Source organism: Aulostomus chinensis, chromosome 14, assembly GCF_037954235.1.
Source record: "Aulostomus chinensis isolate RoL2024-O1b breed Wild chromosome 14, RoL_Achi_v1.0, whole genome shotgun sequence".
NCBI classification, from domain to species: Eukaryota; Metazoa; Chordata; class Actinopteri; order Syngnathiformes; family Aulostomidae; genus Aulostomus; species Aulostomus chinensis.
The window spans coordinates 11,946,395-11,960,798 of record NC_141333.1 but is presented as its reverse complement, the minus strand read 5'-3'; the positions used below and the strand labels follow the sequence as shown (position 1 = coordinate 11,960,798).

Genomic DNA, 14,404 nt, shown 5'->3' with positions numbered 1-14,404 from the left:
AGACGGTATTTTTCTGCTGTCCAGAGTCAGAGCTGTTCCTCTTATTTAGCGCTTACTCGTTCTGCGTTATCGATTCCTACAACGGAGGAGAATCGCCAAGACCCTCGGGAGTTTTTTTATATGGATTTTTACTGATTTAGAAATTAGTGTATGTATGGAAAATGACGATAAGCAGCTTATTTTTTTATACTTTTGATACACATAATCCTCTAGGTATCATAGCAGAGATCCAACTGACTTCTTAATACGAAAATATAGAGAAACGTCTGCAGAACCAAACTGACTCTCCCCTCTGAACCAAATGGGATGGGCTCTCATAACTAAAATACAGACAATTTGTCGGACAGCACCAGCAGGATCCGTAGCGAGTACACCGAGGGGAGACTATTATCTTCATTTTCTCTTTCACAAACTAATTGAAACAGCCTTTTGCAAGATCAATGACAATACATTTTTTAGATAATCCGGCGGGTTCTGAAAGGGTATTATGAAACTTAAAGGTCATTAAAGAGAGAGATAGCGTAGATGGTTTTAGCCAGCAGCTTCAACGCTGACTCCAGTGGACATGAAGTCTGTCTTGCATTCGTTCTTCGACACGTATCCCATACCTCTAGCTACTACAGTGCTACAGTTTGGGTTTTATCAATTTATCAGTTGACTGTTGCAGACTGATCTGTAAATCTTAATGATTCTCTTCCCTCCAAAAAGGACTTAAGTTTGAGGAGCAACTAATGAGATCCACCTCAAAGATCCATCTTTAATGAGTCTAGTTAGCTTCAGGCCTGACACAGGGACTTGGATCTGGTCTGAGGAGATGAAACGAGGGAGAGGGGCAAGGAATCGATTACTCGCCACTGTTAGGAAACAAGGGTCATTGAGGAAATTCATCTTTTATTTCTTTCGGTTATTGGGGGGGGGGGGGGGGGGGGTCTCGTCAAGTTTGACCCCGGATCAGTTCAGTGATGATGCCTTCAAAATAAAAGCACCAATGCTTTATTTCTATTTCGGTTCAATCACTTATGTCTGTAGCTTGTGGTTAGTAGCTAAGTTAACATAGCTCTGTCTCTCCTTAGTGATCTGTGCTGTAATGTTATATTTATACTACATATTAACCCCCCTTTATACTATCATTGCATTGCCATCCCTACTTTTACCTGTAATGTCCTGCACGGTCTCCCCACTTCGACTCTCTCGTTGTCTTTGCTGGCTCGTTGTTTCTTTACAGAACCTACTGAGCTAGCAGGATCAATGAAGTTGAACTTTATCAATACTTTGTATTTCAGGAATCTATAAATTTAAAATAAATTACACTCAAAATAGCTTCAATTTTCAAATTGCAGGAAGGCATAATAGAATATGTGATGCAGAGTTACTCATTGTAATCTAAGAAAAAACATTTAAAAAAATCCATTTCTACTACAGATCTCCCCAAAAATAAAACCTACAAAAAAATCACACCGGATTAATTTAAATAGATTTTTCATGAATATGGGAATAATGATTAAAAAAATCAACATTCGCTCTGGTATAACTAATCACATCAAAGTTATTGCAAAAATGCAACTGCAATATCTTTTAGCACTTATACACAACTGCTCTTTAACGTGATTTGTCAGTAAACTTGTCAACTAGCAAGTTAGCTCGCAAATGAGTCCAATTTGTACAGCCCTCATCCGAGAGGTGAATAGCACATCCTCCCTAACTTATGGTTGATAGTTGACTTTATCAGCTTGAGTAATCGTAAAATGCTTTCTTGCTACAAGGTTTGGTGGATTGTGGATTAATACTTTCATCGGTTATATTTCTGTATGCTGCAACCATGTGTTTTAAGATGAGTTCTGAAAAATGCTGTTGCTTCAGCTCGGAAGACATTATTCATGCCTGTCTCTACTTGTAACATTTGTGTATTTCTCCCACGTGCCTGACCAAAGTGTCTGAAAACTCCACATGTATCCGTGGCAACAACCGCTACAACGTGGAAGGAGACAGCCTAATTGGCATTAAAGTTTGAGAGAAAAAGTAGGAAAAGCCACACAAAAAACAACAACGTATACTCACCGTCACACGCCCACACCGTCTCTATCTTGACCACACGCCCACTCACATTTTCTGTTTAAAAACATCTTAATAATATATATTTTTTAAATCCCTGGTGCTGAGAAGCTCAGCGGGGACTCAACTTCAATAAATACATCAGAGGAAATCCTGCCTTGGAGAATAATAATCCATGAATCCTTGATCATTTTTGACATCTCACCAGTGCTTTTGCTTACACTCGTGCACTGACATTATCTAGTAAATTTGTTGAACTTGTATGCTTCACTTACAGGCGTGTGAACTGACCTAGATAAGTGTCTGTATAGCCCTCACCCACCATCGCTGGGAGCGTAAAGATAGAAATATTTAAAGAGCAACATTAGTTCAAATGAACTGGAGGAGGAGGGGGAGGAGTTTCACCATCATTGATTACGTCGGCTTTCTTTATTCAATATCTGTTGTCAGTTGTTAGTTAATCCTTAAGGAGAAAGGACAGTCTAATCTCCAGGCTCCCTCACATCTTAAGTTACAGATAAGTAGGTCTTGAAATCCTGTTTGAGCTCTCATTAATGTGAAGCTCCATAAAGCATTTTTTATGCATTATTTAATGAAGGTTGTTATGTCCTTCCTTTTCCTACTAGTGCTGATTTACAAAGATAAGGGAGTAAAAACAAATGAGCTCCAGATATGTGAGTGGTTGATGTGTCAGACAGCAGCAGCGTCCGGGCCAGCTGGTGGCCACTCTTCACTGCCTCCTCTCCTCTCCGGAGCAAACCTCCCTCTGTGAGGAAGACGAAGAGGAGGAGGAGGTGGAGGAGGAGGAAAAGTGATGCATTTTGGACCACATCTCAATCCACTGTATCATTCATGCTCCACTGTCACACACATCAGGCTGTATTCACAGAGCACCCGGGGGCGTGGGCTATTAATGAGAGTTCGCTACGCCAAATTCTGAATGAAGATAAAGACGTTACCTGACATTGGAAGTCAAACGAGTGGATGATTTCACTGCAGGAAAGCAATATTAAACAGGAAAATAGATACATTATGTTCATATCATTTCCCTCATTGCTGAAATAAATACTTGAAACTGGAGATTTTGCTGTTTGTCAGTCAAGAAGCTTAAATGTGCACATGAAAAAAAAATATGTGTGTGTATATGTATGTATGTATATACTGTATATACAGTATAGATAGATAGATAGATATGTGTATGGATTCTGCTTGCCAATCCTTCTTGTTAAAGGAAGTTGTATTAAATTAAAGTTAAAAACCATCAATCAGTCATGACCAGGCGATTCCTCTTGTCCACGTCTAATAAGACAACAGAGTGAGTGACTCTGACATTTCATGGGTTCACAGTTTAATTGAATACATGTCCAAACAATTTCTGTCTGCTTTCTAAACAATTCATTTAAAAAAAAAAGAAAAAACTTAGAGTATAGCTGACCTCTGGGCTAATTGCAGATTAAGGCCACTAATTAAAATAAGCAAACCGAAGTAATGAAAACAAAATTAAGCTTCAGCATGTAGTTTTAATAACACCAGGCCTTCAGAAACACTAAGCCTGCCATTTGGCTTTCTATGATAGGATGATTTAGAGCGAGAGGGTTTCAGGCATTGTCGCTGTGCAGTCATTTCCGAGTGTTAAGTCCAGTACATTTAACCTCTGTTGAAATTTCTCTAAGGTTGAAAAGACTACCTTGATCAGACAGCATTAATTAAATTACCGGCCTGCCGGCGCCTCTTGTCTTTCGACTTCCGGTGATGAATGAATGGCCGCTAAATACTTTTATCAGCTAAACCTCAATGGTGGCAGTCATCCAGTAGGTCAAACTAAAATCAGATTGGCTGAAAGCCCCGCTTGGCTAAAGGATATTTCAGCAGTGATTTTACCTGATGAAATTTGATCTCTGACCTACTTTTCAAATTTACATATTCATCCACGCTGCAGGTTACTGGCTGAAATTCTCACTGCACAGTGTGACTCAAAGGCATAAATCTCACATCTATGGTTTGCTGAGTGGGAGGGATGAATGAGACCACGAGGAAAAGCTTCTGCCTGAGATAAAAAAAGACAGTCTTTGATTAATTAACGAAGTCACCTTGTAGAATGAAGGCATCCATTACTAACTACATACAGATAAAACAATAACACAAACCTGTTTCTTTGTCAAGCGGAGCGATCAAAGGTGTTTGACCTTCCTTTCTAGTTTCCGAAGTGTTCCCCCTTCACAGAGAGCTGTCTGTTCTCACTCTTTTATTGCATGAGCGACGGAGTTTGAACACCATCACGCTGCAGGATGTGGTTTGACAGTTTACAGAAAGTTACGCCGCGCGCTGAGTGTACATAGACAACCAACTGCCTTGTTGTGCTACATTTTATTTGCTCCGTACTCTTTCAGATGCTTCAACTAAAGCCAACTGAAACCGCACCAGATGGTCCCAGATGTTGTCGTCTCCCGCCGTCCATTTGATAGTCACAGAGCTGCCACAAGTCAATTTTCAGGAAGTGTAAAAAGACAGATCTGTGGATTCCGTGTTAGCACCGCAGATGTTTGGATTATTAATAGATAAACATTGACATGTAGGTCTTGAATAAAGTGAGAGCAGCTTCTCCAATCATTGTTCTTCCATTATTGTTTAGGTGTTTCACTGGGTTCCTTGACTTGTGCGATTTGACAGGTTGTCTTTTTTTTTATTGTTTTTTGCTCAGAGAACCCGTTTGATCCTGCCCCTGAAATATAGCGGGTCCAGCCATGAATGGTAACACATGTGTAGCGTTGGTGCTTGCGAATCAATAATCACTATAATAGATAAGAACAGCGACAGTGGCACTTGTCCGTGTGAGACAGGCTGAAGGCCGTGTGACTGATTGGTTTTTTTGTGTCTATGTTGATGGTCCTTCAGCCTGATAATGACAGAAACTCTATAGATTGGCTCCATTTTTGCTCATTGGACGAGCAGAAGAAATGTTGCAGGTAAAAAAATGACTCCTGTGTATTCCATGTGTTCAGTCACGCACATCCGTGTCCTGTCATGTGATCAAAGCAGGTTTTGTTTTTTTTTCCTGCTGCATCTCTGCTGCCTGCAGCTGTCCCCTAGCCATGTCTTCTCAAGAGTTTTCTAAGATAGTATGAAGCAGGATAGTCAGTGTTTTCCTGCTGTTTACATCAACAGTGTTCTTCACATACGTGGGGTCCTATTTTAAGCATGGGGCATCGCTAGTTTCAAGCCGGCACATATTATGTTTTCACACCAAGCGCCCTCGCCCTTTAACAAGTAAATGAACTTGTTCTCCACCTGCGCCGACAGGTACTTTAGTATGTTAATGAGGCATAGTCTGGAGGAACCGGTGAATTGTTATGTTGGGACACCAGAAAATGTGTGCCACGGACCAAGAAGCGGCTGATCTTTGGTCAATGGCGTTATGTGTCAAGTGCTGTTTAAAGGGTGCATCAATCAGACGAGCAGATGTGCAGCATTGCAATGTGGTTCTATTGATGACCGACAATGTTGAATCATCGGCGCCACTTCCTCCTAGGCCTGCGAGTCCGCTGATGGCTTCGACGGATGCCTGCTGCTCCCTTATTTAAACATAAGACATGATGACCTGCCTTGACAGCAAAAATATGTTCACCACCAAAATAAAAACAGAGTTCTGGTGCAGCTTGGGCTTTAAAGGGAATAACACAAGACACTCTGATTGTTTGGAGTGATTTCATGACCAGAACACACTCTTTGCACTGTGCGCTGTGGTTTGCACTCTGGCTACACCACCACGAAATACCCAATTGAAGCTGTACATGTCTTGACCGCGTGGAGCTTTAATAGCCCTATCCACCAGCTGGCTGGCGCCGTAGGTCACTTAGAACATGCCCAGGATGTGCTGCTGTGTGCGTGCTTCGTAATATCGGTCATTTCAAACTTTCATTTTAATGTGGGGGGGGGGGGATAGCCTGTAATGTGTCGCCACTGCTTGATGTCAGAGACCCATTGTCAAGTGTAGAGGAAAGAAAATGAAATAGACTAAAATAAATCCATGGTTGATATATATTAGCTGTTAGTAAAGTACAGGCACTTTGTCCTTCCTCAACTCCACCATTGTCCCGTAGTGGAAGATTTTTCTTGCTTTGCAGTTGTTAGTCTTGCTCCATTTTTGCTTCCAGCTTCACCAGCCATTTGTACACCTCCTTCCTCCTCCCTTACCCCGCAGCAGTGAAATCTGCTCACATATACACAATGGCTGTGTTTATAAAAAGAAGAGTGTCTCGCTATCTTTCCTGCTTACAGTAATTGGCCAACAAAATTGTGATCGTTTTTAATTAATCATGAGCGTGCACATTAAGACTCCTACAAGCAGGTTCAGCCATACTGATGGATTTCTCAGCATAATTGAAATGCAGGAACGCACTGTGAACGCTGCGTATTCTTTACATCACCTTGTCCCCCTTTTTTTTCTTATGCTCCAAACTGGCATTTTCCTCTAAACCCTCAGTCATCTGGGCCTGTTTGGGATTCAAGCCCTGGTCCCGTAGATACACCTGCAGCATGCTCCTGTGGCTCCCCCAACAGAGTGGTACAGAGGGGAGTGGAGACCAACTCTTCTAAATAAAAGACTAAACATGTTTACTAGTGGTCAGGAGACACATCCTCCTGATCCCTCTTTCCTACAGTTTAAAAGAATGACTGAAGGTAAACACCACTTGTTTACACAGTTTTAACAATCTTCATTAACAATCATCGTGTACAGGACACCCAGAGTATGTTTGAGGAAGCGCACGTCCTGCCTGCCTCAGTGCATTGAAGGATCAAAGGTAGAATATACATTCATCCCTCTGTATAATTAGATCTGTTATTGGGAGCAGGAGCATTTGTTGACACTTTGCAGTATCCATTAAAATACTATGGCTTATAAATCAAAAGAGAAGACTTCCTCGAATTGGATTCTGATCCAATTCTAAGTAGAGTTAAAGCCACTACCCTGGAGCTGTTAGGATGTAAATCTGTCTCTATACATCTCTCCAAAGCTCTCATCCTGATTGCTATGTGGATTTCTTCTTGCGTTCGGGGCATGAATAAATGAGCGTAATCTTGATCTTCGGCAAAATAAATGTTCTTTCTAGTGCCACTTCAAAATAGATTGCGACTTTCATCTTGATCTGCGGTTTTTTAGTGATGAATCAAAATGACTTTATGACACTAACAAAAGGCAAAACGCTTGCAATATCACATCCTCTCACTCATGTATTCGTTAGCATGTTTTTACACAGTTTGAGATGAATACTGAACTTTCTGATGGTGTAATTTTTGACGTAGTGTGGTCTCCCCTCCATCTCATATGAAGATAGGTAGGGATTTGTGTACCTTAAACCATTTAGTGTTAAACACTGACAATAGATTGAATCCCTCGTGGATCCACACAATCCTGCGTACTAAGCTGGTTATTTATATCCCTTTCATTGTATAAAAAGAAGGAACACAATGTTCTCTCGCTATTCTGAATAGAAATCTTAATGAATTAATAAATCTTGGCAGCAGAACCATTCTTGACTGACAAAAAAAAAAAAAAAAAAAAAAAAAAAAAAAAAAACAGGACAATGAAGCTCACAGATGGCAGTGGGGAACAGTGTCTCTGTGTGTAAGCTGATAAGTCATGCACTGATGAGTCCATTTCTTAATTGCAATGAAAACTCATTTTCAAATCTGACTGAAGAGGTAGGGATATTAATTGATCTTTTAATTAAAAAGCCGGCGTTCTCCGGGTTCTCTTGGCAAACAATAGTCTGTATCTAAATAAATCATATTCAGTCTTGAAGCACACCAATTAATCATTAATAGTCGCGTGTTTAAGGGAAGGGATTCAGTGAAGTCACTTCCTTTACGTTTAGCTGTGATGCTTTATGAAAACACCGTGAATGTTACACAAAGAGACGGTCAGACATGAACATACTTGTACAGTGTTTGTTGAATTTGAATATATAAATTGTCTTTGTTCTGATGACAAGCCCTGCATAACGCAGATGTAACGCCATTTGGTTTGTGATCGACCCACAACTGGCAATTTGTCATCAGCCTGCGCCTTATAGCACCCATTTTTTTCCTGCTGTGCCTGTGCTATTCCTGGACCCAACCCCTCACCCCCATCTGGCAGAGTCACCATGAATCCAGGCATGATTTACAGCACCACCACAGCATTTTCTGGACACTAAATTACCTGGATTATTGGGCCTCGGTGATTTTTAGTGCACTACTTTGCATTACTCTCCAAATCCTGATGGTGTATTTCACATCATATGATGATATAGGACATGCCAGCATGTAGAAATTGGAATTATGGGATAGGAGTAGATTTTATGGTCGTGATCTGTCTTAGCAATGTCAGGAGCTAAATTAGAAAGACTTTATATTATTGATATGCATACAAAATCAAAGCATTTTGGACCACACATTGGACCAAACGATTATTTTACAATTGAATCATTTTATTCTTATTTTCTATCACATACGTTTATTTATCACTCACTAAAACTGTTTTTGAATTATTTTAATGTGCAGAATAGAAGACGTGAACATTTCTAAGAGGTGTCCTTGTTTAAAGCGATGATGAGAGATAAACTATTTCCTCCGTGCCTCTCTGGAACGCTTAGAGAGAAATGTGGGTTTATATTCAGATACCCTATTTGGGACTTTTTTTTTCTCTTGATGTCTTTGTTGTTGCCAGGGTTTCAATGATGCAAATTTGATAGAGGCCAATAACATGAGTTAACTATAAATAGGAAGTCCTCTGAGTCTAATGAAGAAAGCACGCTGTTTCTTTTGGAAAACAAGCCAAATAACTGATCCAGTTGGTAATAACTAAAAGGGACCACATCAACGTGCTCCCTCATCCAAAAGCAGCTATAATAGCTACATGAAAGGAGCCTTTCTAGACTTGCAATTGGTTGTGTTGTTAGTTTTAACATTAAAGAAAGTGGTTTTGTGTGTGTGTGTGTGTGTGTGTGTGTGTGTGAGGTTTCAAGTATTGACACACCTGCCAGGGCCACAGTGTCCACTGTCCTAGCAACTGTAGAGCACCGGCAGGTCACCCCCGGAGCTTTCAGAGGCTTCAGATAATCAATGGCACCTCACAATGACACCAATGGAGGATTATGAGGATTCACTAAGCTTCTGCTGAGCGGTATACTGTATTGATTTTGTCATACTTGTTATTGGCTAATATTTCTTTCACTGGAAAAGTTTTTCTCCCCCTTGTTCCTTTCCTTTTCTTGAAGTATTGTGGAGCCCCTTTATGGTGTGTGATGCTTTTGTTACTCTCACAAGTTTTAGCAACCCCTTTTATTGGTTGCAGAGACGTGAGAGTGGCCAGTCAAGTCGTCTCTGCAGATGCAAGCAGTGCTAGAAAGTTGATACATTGAGTTTGGACATTAGAAAAGTGATGTACACACACATATACACACAGCAATCACACAGTCAAGGTCTACCAATGTCTCCCAGCATGGCATGTAACATTTCATACAGTGATAAATGAACAGGAATAGTCTCGACATCACCGCGCACTTGATTCACTATCTCAAGTCCTTCAGATTATCCAGCCACAGAAGAAGCAAAATAGCAGTATAATTGGAACACATATGCAAGGACAGAAAATCAACAGACACGATATGAGTTTGCTCATTAGGATGCAGGAGAAGGTTGGTGGAAGGGCATTCATCATCACAGAGCTCGCTGTCACCCTCACTGCGCCTCTCCTACACCATCACACGCCACATGTACAAATACTCACACGTAGCCCCTTCACGTCGCACAGATCTGTCGCGGCCCACCTCATCTGTGTAGTCGGAGGCAAGCACCCTGCTGGTTCACACTCTAGTCTCTTTATGAAAATGGACACTAGCAAAATCTATAATAGTCAGTTATAATGAGCCAGGTTAGCCATGCACCTGGAAATCATATCAGGATATTCCGTAAAGATGTGCGAGTAACAAGTCATATTTCTACTGATGTAATTTGAGGCGCATTTTTGTGTACTGCATTAGAAAGGGTTGACGGCAGAATTATTCATCAATAAAAAAAGACCTGCGCAGCCTTTTTTTGTTATTCAGAATAGAAATATGCCCGTTCTTCGTCTCCCTGTTCATTACAGCCATGTGTAATGTTCACTATACTGCCCCCTTCACTTAAGACAAAATCATTTGATTGCCTAGTTTATTTGTTACGAAGCTGTTCACGTTGATGTACATTTGACAATTAAATCGTAACTGTGAGAGCACTTGAACGCAAGCAGATGAAAGGGTTTCCTCAGACGGGTGGCTAGCATTTCACTTAGGGATAAGCTGAGGAGTGCAGTCATCCATAAGGGACCTCCTCTGTGCTGAGATGAGGTGGTCCGGGCATCTAGTTAGGATGTCAACCAGGTTCGTTCAACTAGAAGGAGGCCACAGGGCAGATCCGGGACCAGGTGGAAGGACTTTATTTCCAAGCTGGATTGGAAAAACCTCTGGATCTCCCAGTCAGAGCTGTTTGATGTGGCCAGGGAAAGGGACATTTGGACTCCCCCCGCTATTTCGCATAAACTATTGAGCAAGGATGGATGGTATTCTCAGTTCCCAGTTTGGGGAGTTACATAACTGGTAATATCTCAAGGTCATGTTGCCCAGAAAATTTGCACAAGAGCATTAAGGTGCTCAGCCAAGGCTGTCCACTAGATACAGGTCTGGGAAGGAGTTGTCCTCAAAGGCTCAGGAACACACGTAGTCCACATCTCGCGTTCAGACAGGCCGGGCAATATACCGCTATAGCAGCAGGACTGACCCGGGGACTGTGAACCCCCTCCATGTATCATATGCTTTTAATCAGAATCTGTGTGAATGTCAGAAAGTCATTTTGCCTGTATAGTATGTGGATTGGATTGGATACTTGAAATGTCTTATTATTTGTCAGGCGAAGGGGAGTCAAGCCAAGTTTACACAATACACAGTGTCAGAATAAGCCATGTGTGTTATTATGATTACTTCTCCACTGTTCTTGCCTCTCTTGATTAATGGAGAAAGAAGAAAACAGGAGCGCCAGTCAGTACAAATCACCGCGTGTGTGTGTTGCATTCTGTGAGGCTACGTGCATCCTCGAGCTTCTAAATAGGGCGATTTTGTTTTGTTTTGTTGATGAATTCAGTATTACTCAATGATACTACTCGATAATGGCCAATAATTACAACACATAAAACATTTTTTATTCTCCTGATGTGACTAAGGTTGTCCTGTCGCTTTTGTCCAATCATAATCTGGATTTGACAAAACGCCATTGTTATTATTCAGCATAACTTCAATTCATTAATTTAATTTCTTTCAAAGCTGTGTTACTATGAACAGGGTAAATATTTGAAGCACAAAAGAGCCGGCTTGCTTTAGAAACACTCTATATGTAAAGCTGCCTTCCTGACACTGGCAAAGAGATTTAAACTACATTTCAGCACATGAAAGAAGCCTCATTTTGCATTCACTGAACCTGCCCCTCCTATTGAGTCTTTGAACTTCCATTAAGCCATTTATCACCATGCAATGCATTCATTTCATTTTTCTAACATTGGGGATGGGTGCCCCCCCCCCCCCCCCTTAGCCCCTCTCCTCTGTCAAGTGTCGATAGTTCAATGTCCAGGATGTTGAGAGTTGTCATTTTTTTAGAGTTCAACATCCCTGCTGCTGTAGCACTCTGTGTCTCAATTTCTTTTCTTTATTCTTTTTTTTTGCTTTAGATTATTCTTAAACACACATTTTTCTTTTTCACAGTCCCTATCTGCTATCTGACTCTCTCTCTCTCTCTCTCTCTCTCTCTCTCTCTCTCTCTCTCTCCCTCTCCCTCTCCCTCTTCCTCCAGTTGCCCCATCTATCCATGAGATGAAAAGTCACGGAGTTGGTCTGGGTCGCACAGCTCTGCTGAGGTGTGAGGCGGCTGCTGTGCCCTCTCCAACATTTGAGTGGTACAAGGGTGAGAAAAGGTGAGTTCACTTTGATGGTGTGAGATGTCTTAATATTGTCACACGCGAAGAAAAGAAAATAACACAAGATGCAGCTGTTTTGTTCAAGTTGTGTGTCTCTGTCAACCCGCCCACCCACCACTACCCCATTAGCTACACCATGAGCTAAATATGTTTTATATTCGGGTTTTTTTCCTTGAGTTCCCTCCAGGAAATACACGAGGCGTGATATCATGTAGGCTTTATTCCTCTGTTGAACCTACCTGTGAGACCTGAGATGAAAGAAAATATAAATGTAAAGCCTGTAAGTATCACTTGTGGGACTCAGCGGTGATTTACTGAGCTAACACATTCGCAGCAACGTCAACATGCACTTACAGATATATACAATATTTCCATATGGACATAACAATAAACTCAAGTTGACATGGTAGGTTGCTTATCACATTCAAGAGTCTGAGTCTTGCTCAGGCTTACGGTTAAACGTTCAGAAGTCCTTCCTGAGGGCTTTTTAATGCTTTTTTTTTGGCATTTGACTGATAGGTTTTGATTTGTTAATTATGTATGGAAACATTCGTTCCTCCTCAGAGCCAAAATTAGAAACAAGATTATTTAAGTGTAACTTTCTTCATCGCTTGCAAAGACAAAGTAAAGTATCCATTTTTTGGTTTGCTCTTGAGTGTAGTACACCTGGCGTGAATCCTTCTTCTTGTTGATTATAATGTTCAGTTCTTACCGAGTCTGATTGAGAGATGTGGCGCTGGTGCCATTTGTGGTGCCGTTGAACCGTACTGGTTTATACTGGGAGCTGTTCCCAATATTTTGTCACCTCAACTCCTATGAAGAAGATGGACAAAATATGAAATGTCAGGAAAACCCAGTGTAGCTCAACAACAAACTACTTCAAAATAACTTGACACCTGTCAAACAGATTCAGTACAAACTGAACATGAGGATCCTAACGAAGGGGGAATTTATTACAGAGCTGTTGTTTTGTACTCAATAATGAGAGCTGTCACTGGTTTGCCAACTGTGGATTCGCATGTTTAAAATTCAAATATTGTTCACTCAACATCAGGTGGATTCCGCAGCAGGTCGTGGCAAAACCAGCCGTCACTACTTTGAATTCAAAAAAGTACAGTTGGTACAAAACAGAAATAAATGAATTTAAACTACTCCAGGTTGATGGAACTTGAGCACTTGAAGGAAAAGTGAATTGTTTTGAAGCTTTCAAAAAAAAAAATCCTCAACTTTTCTTCTCAATTTCCATCAACTTAAAATTCTAAAGCAATCGCAACACTAACTTTTTAAAGTTATAAGATATAGTTTTTGTTGTTGTTGTTTTTATAGTACGGTGCAGTCCAGGTTAAGTGAAGTGTTAGAGATTAATTTTGTTTCTTTAATAATACACTCAAAATCTTGTCTTAAATTTTATTTATACAGCTCAAGGTCAGAGTTGGCCTCCTGGAGCTTTATAATCCGTATACAGCTCAGCACCGTATGTCTTCAGAAACTGGATTTAGTCAGGAAATACTACCACAACCGCGGAGGAGGGATCCCTCTCCTAGGACGCAGAGATATGGTGTATCGGCTGTAATTAAAGGGACAATCTAATAATAATAATTTCCTAATATACAATCAAACCAGCCCTCTAAGTGTTTACAACAAATAAATGCAAATATTATTTCGAAGTACTGGCTGAGCTGAGCGAATAGAGAATCAAACGTGTTGACGGTTCTTTATAATACTGATGTTGACTATAATTAAACAGTCATTAGCTTTTATCTACACTTGACAGAAAAGAAACGGTTTTTTTTTGTTTGTTTGTTTGTTTCTTGCTTTTCCTCTGTGGAAAATTCATTTGTCTGTCCTTCTGTTGTGCTCAACCTCAAGGGACAGCCCACGTAAATGTTCCAGCAAGAGTCATTTACAGTCGGTCCTTACCTTGCATTTTAATACAATGTTTGCCGGCAACTGGCTTAAGTCATTCTTGACACATACATCAGTCAGTCTAGATTCAAGTGTTAGTTCTTGAATTTAAAAACCAAATTAGCCCATTTACCCATCATTTACCCACTCCTGTTGAGCACAATTTCAATCATCAGCTCACACTGTGCTAATTGTAATTATGGGGTGGATTCAATTTATTCAAATTGCTAAGGAGGCAAGTTGGTGTGATTCTAGTCTTTACTTAATTCAAGGACTTGTTCTTTCTGAGACTTCCTACATGACCACATGATGATTTCTTGATTCACTCTTCATCTTGAGAAGGACACAAGTACGAGGAGTTAAGTCGAGGTTCTATGCAGCTTCTGTTCTACATTAACACAGGCTACATTGACATACATGCCATACACCAAATTCTTCAGAACATTACAATTATATATAGAT

At 40.6% G+C, this 14,404-nt stretch overlaps 1 protein-coding gene across 1 annotated transcript in view; it reads left to right on the top strand.

Annotated features, from left to right (window-relative positions):
* The window catches only part of negr1 (neuronal growth regulator 1), a 147,842-nt gene that overhangs the window by 90,676 nt on the left and 42,762 nt on the right, over nt 1-14,404 (top strand). Inside the window, exon 5 of the mRNA XM_086225451.1 lies at nt 11,914-12,034. Within this exon, the coding sequence (XP_086081577.1) occupies nt 11,914-12,034 (121 nt within the window). The remainder of the gene's footprint in view (nt 1-11,913; nt 12,035-14,404) is intronic.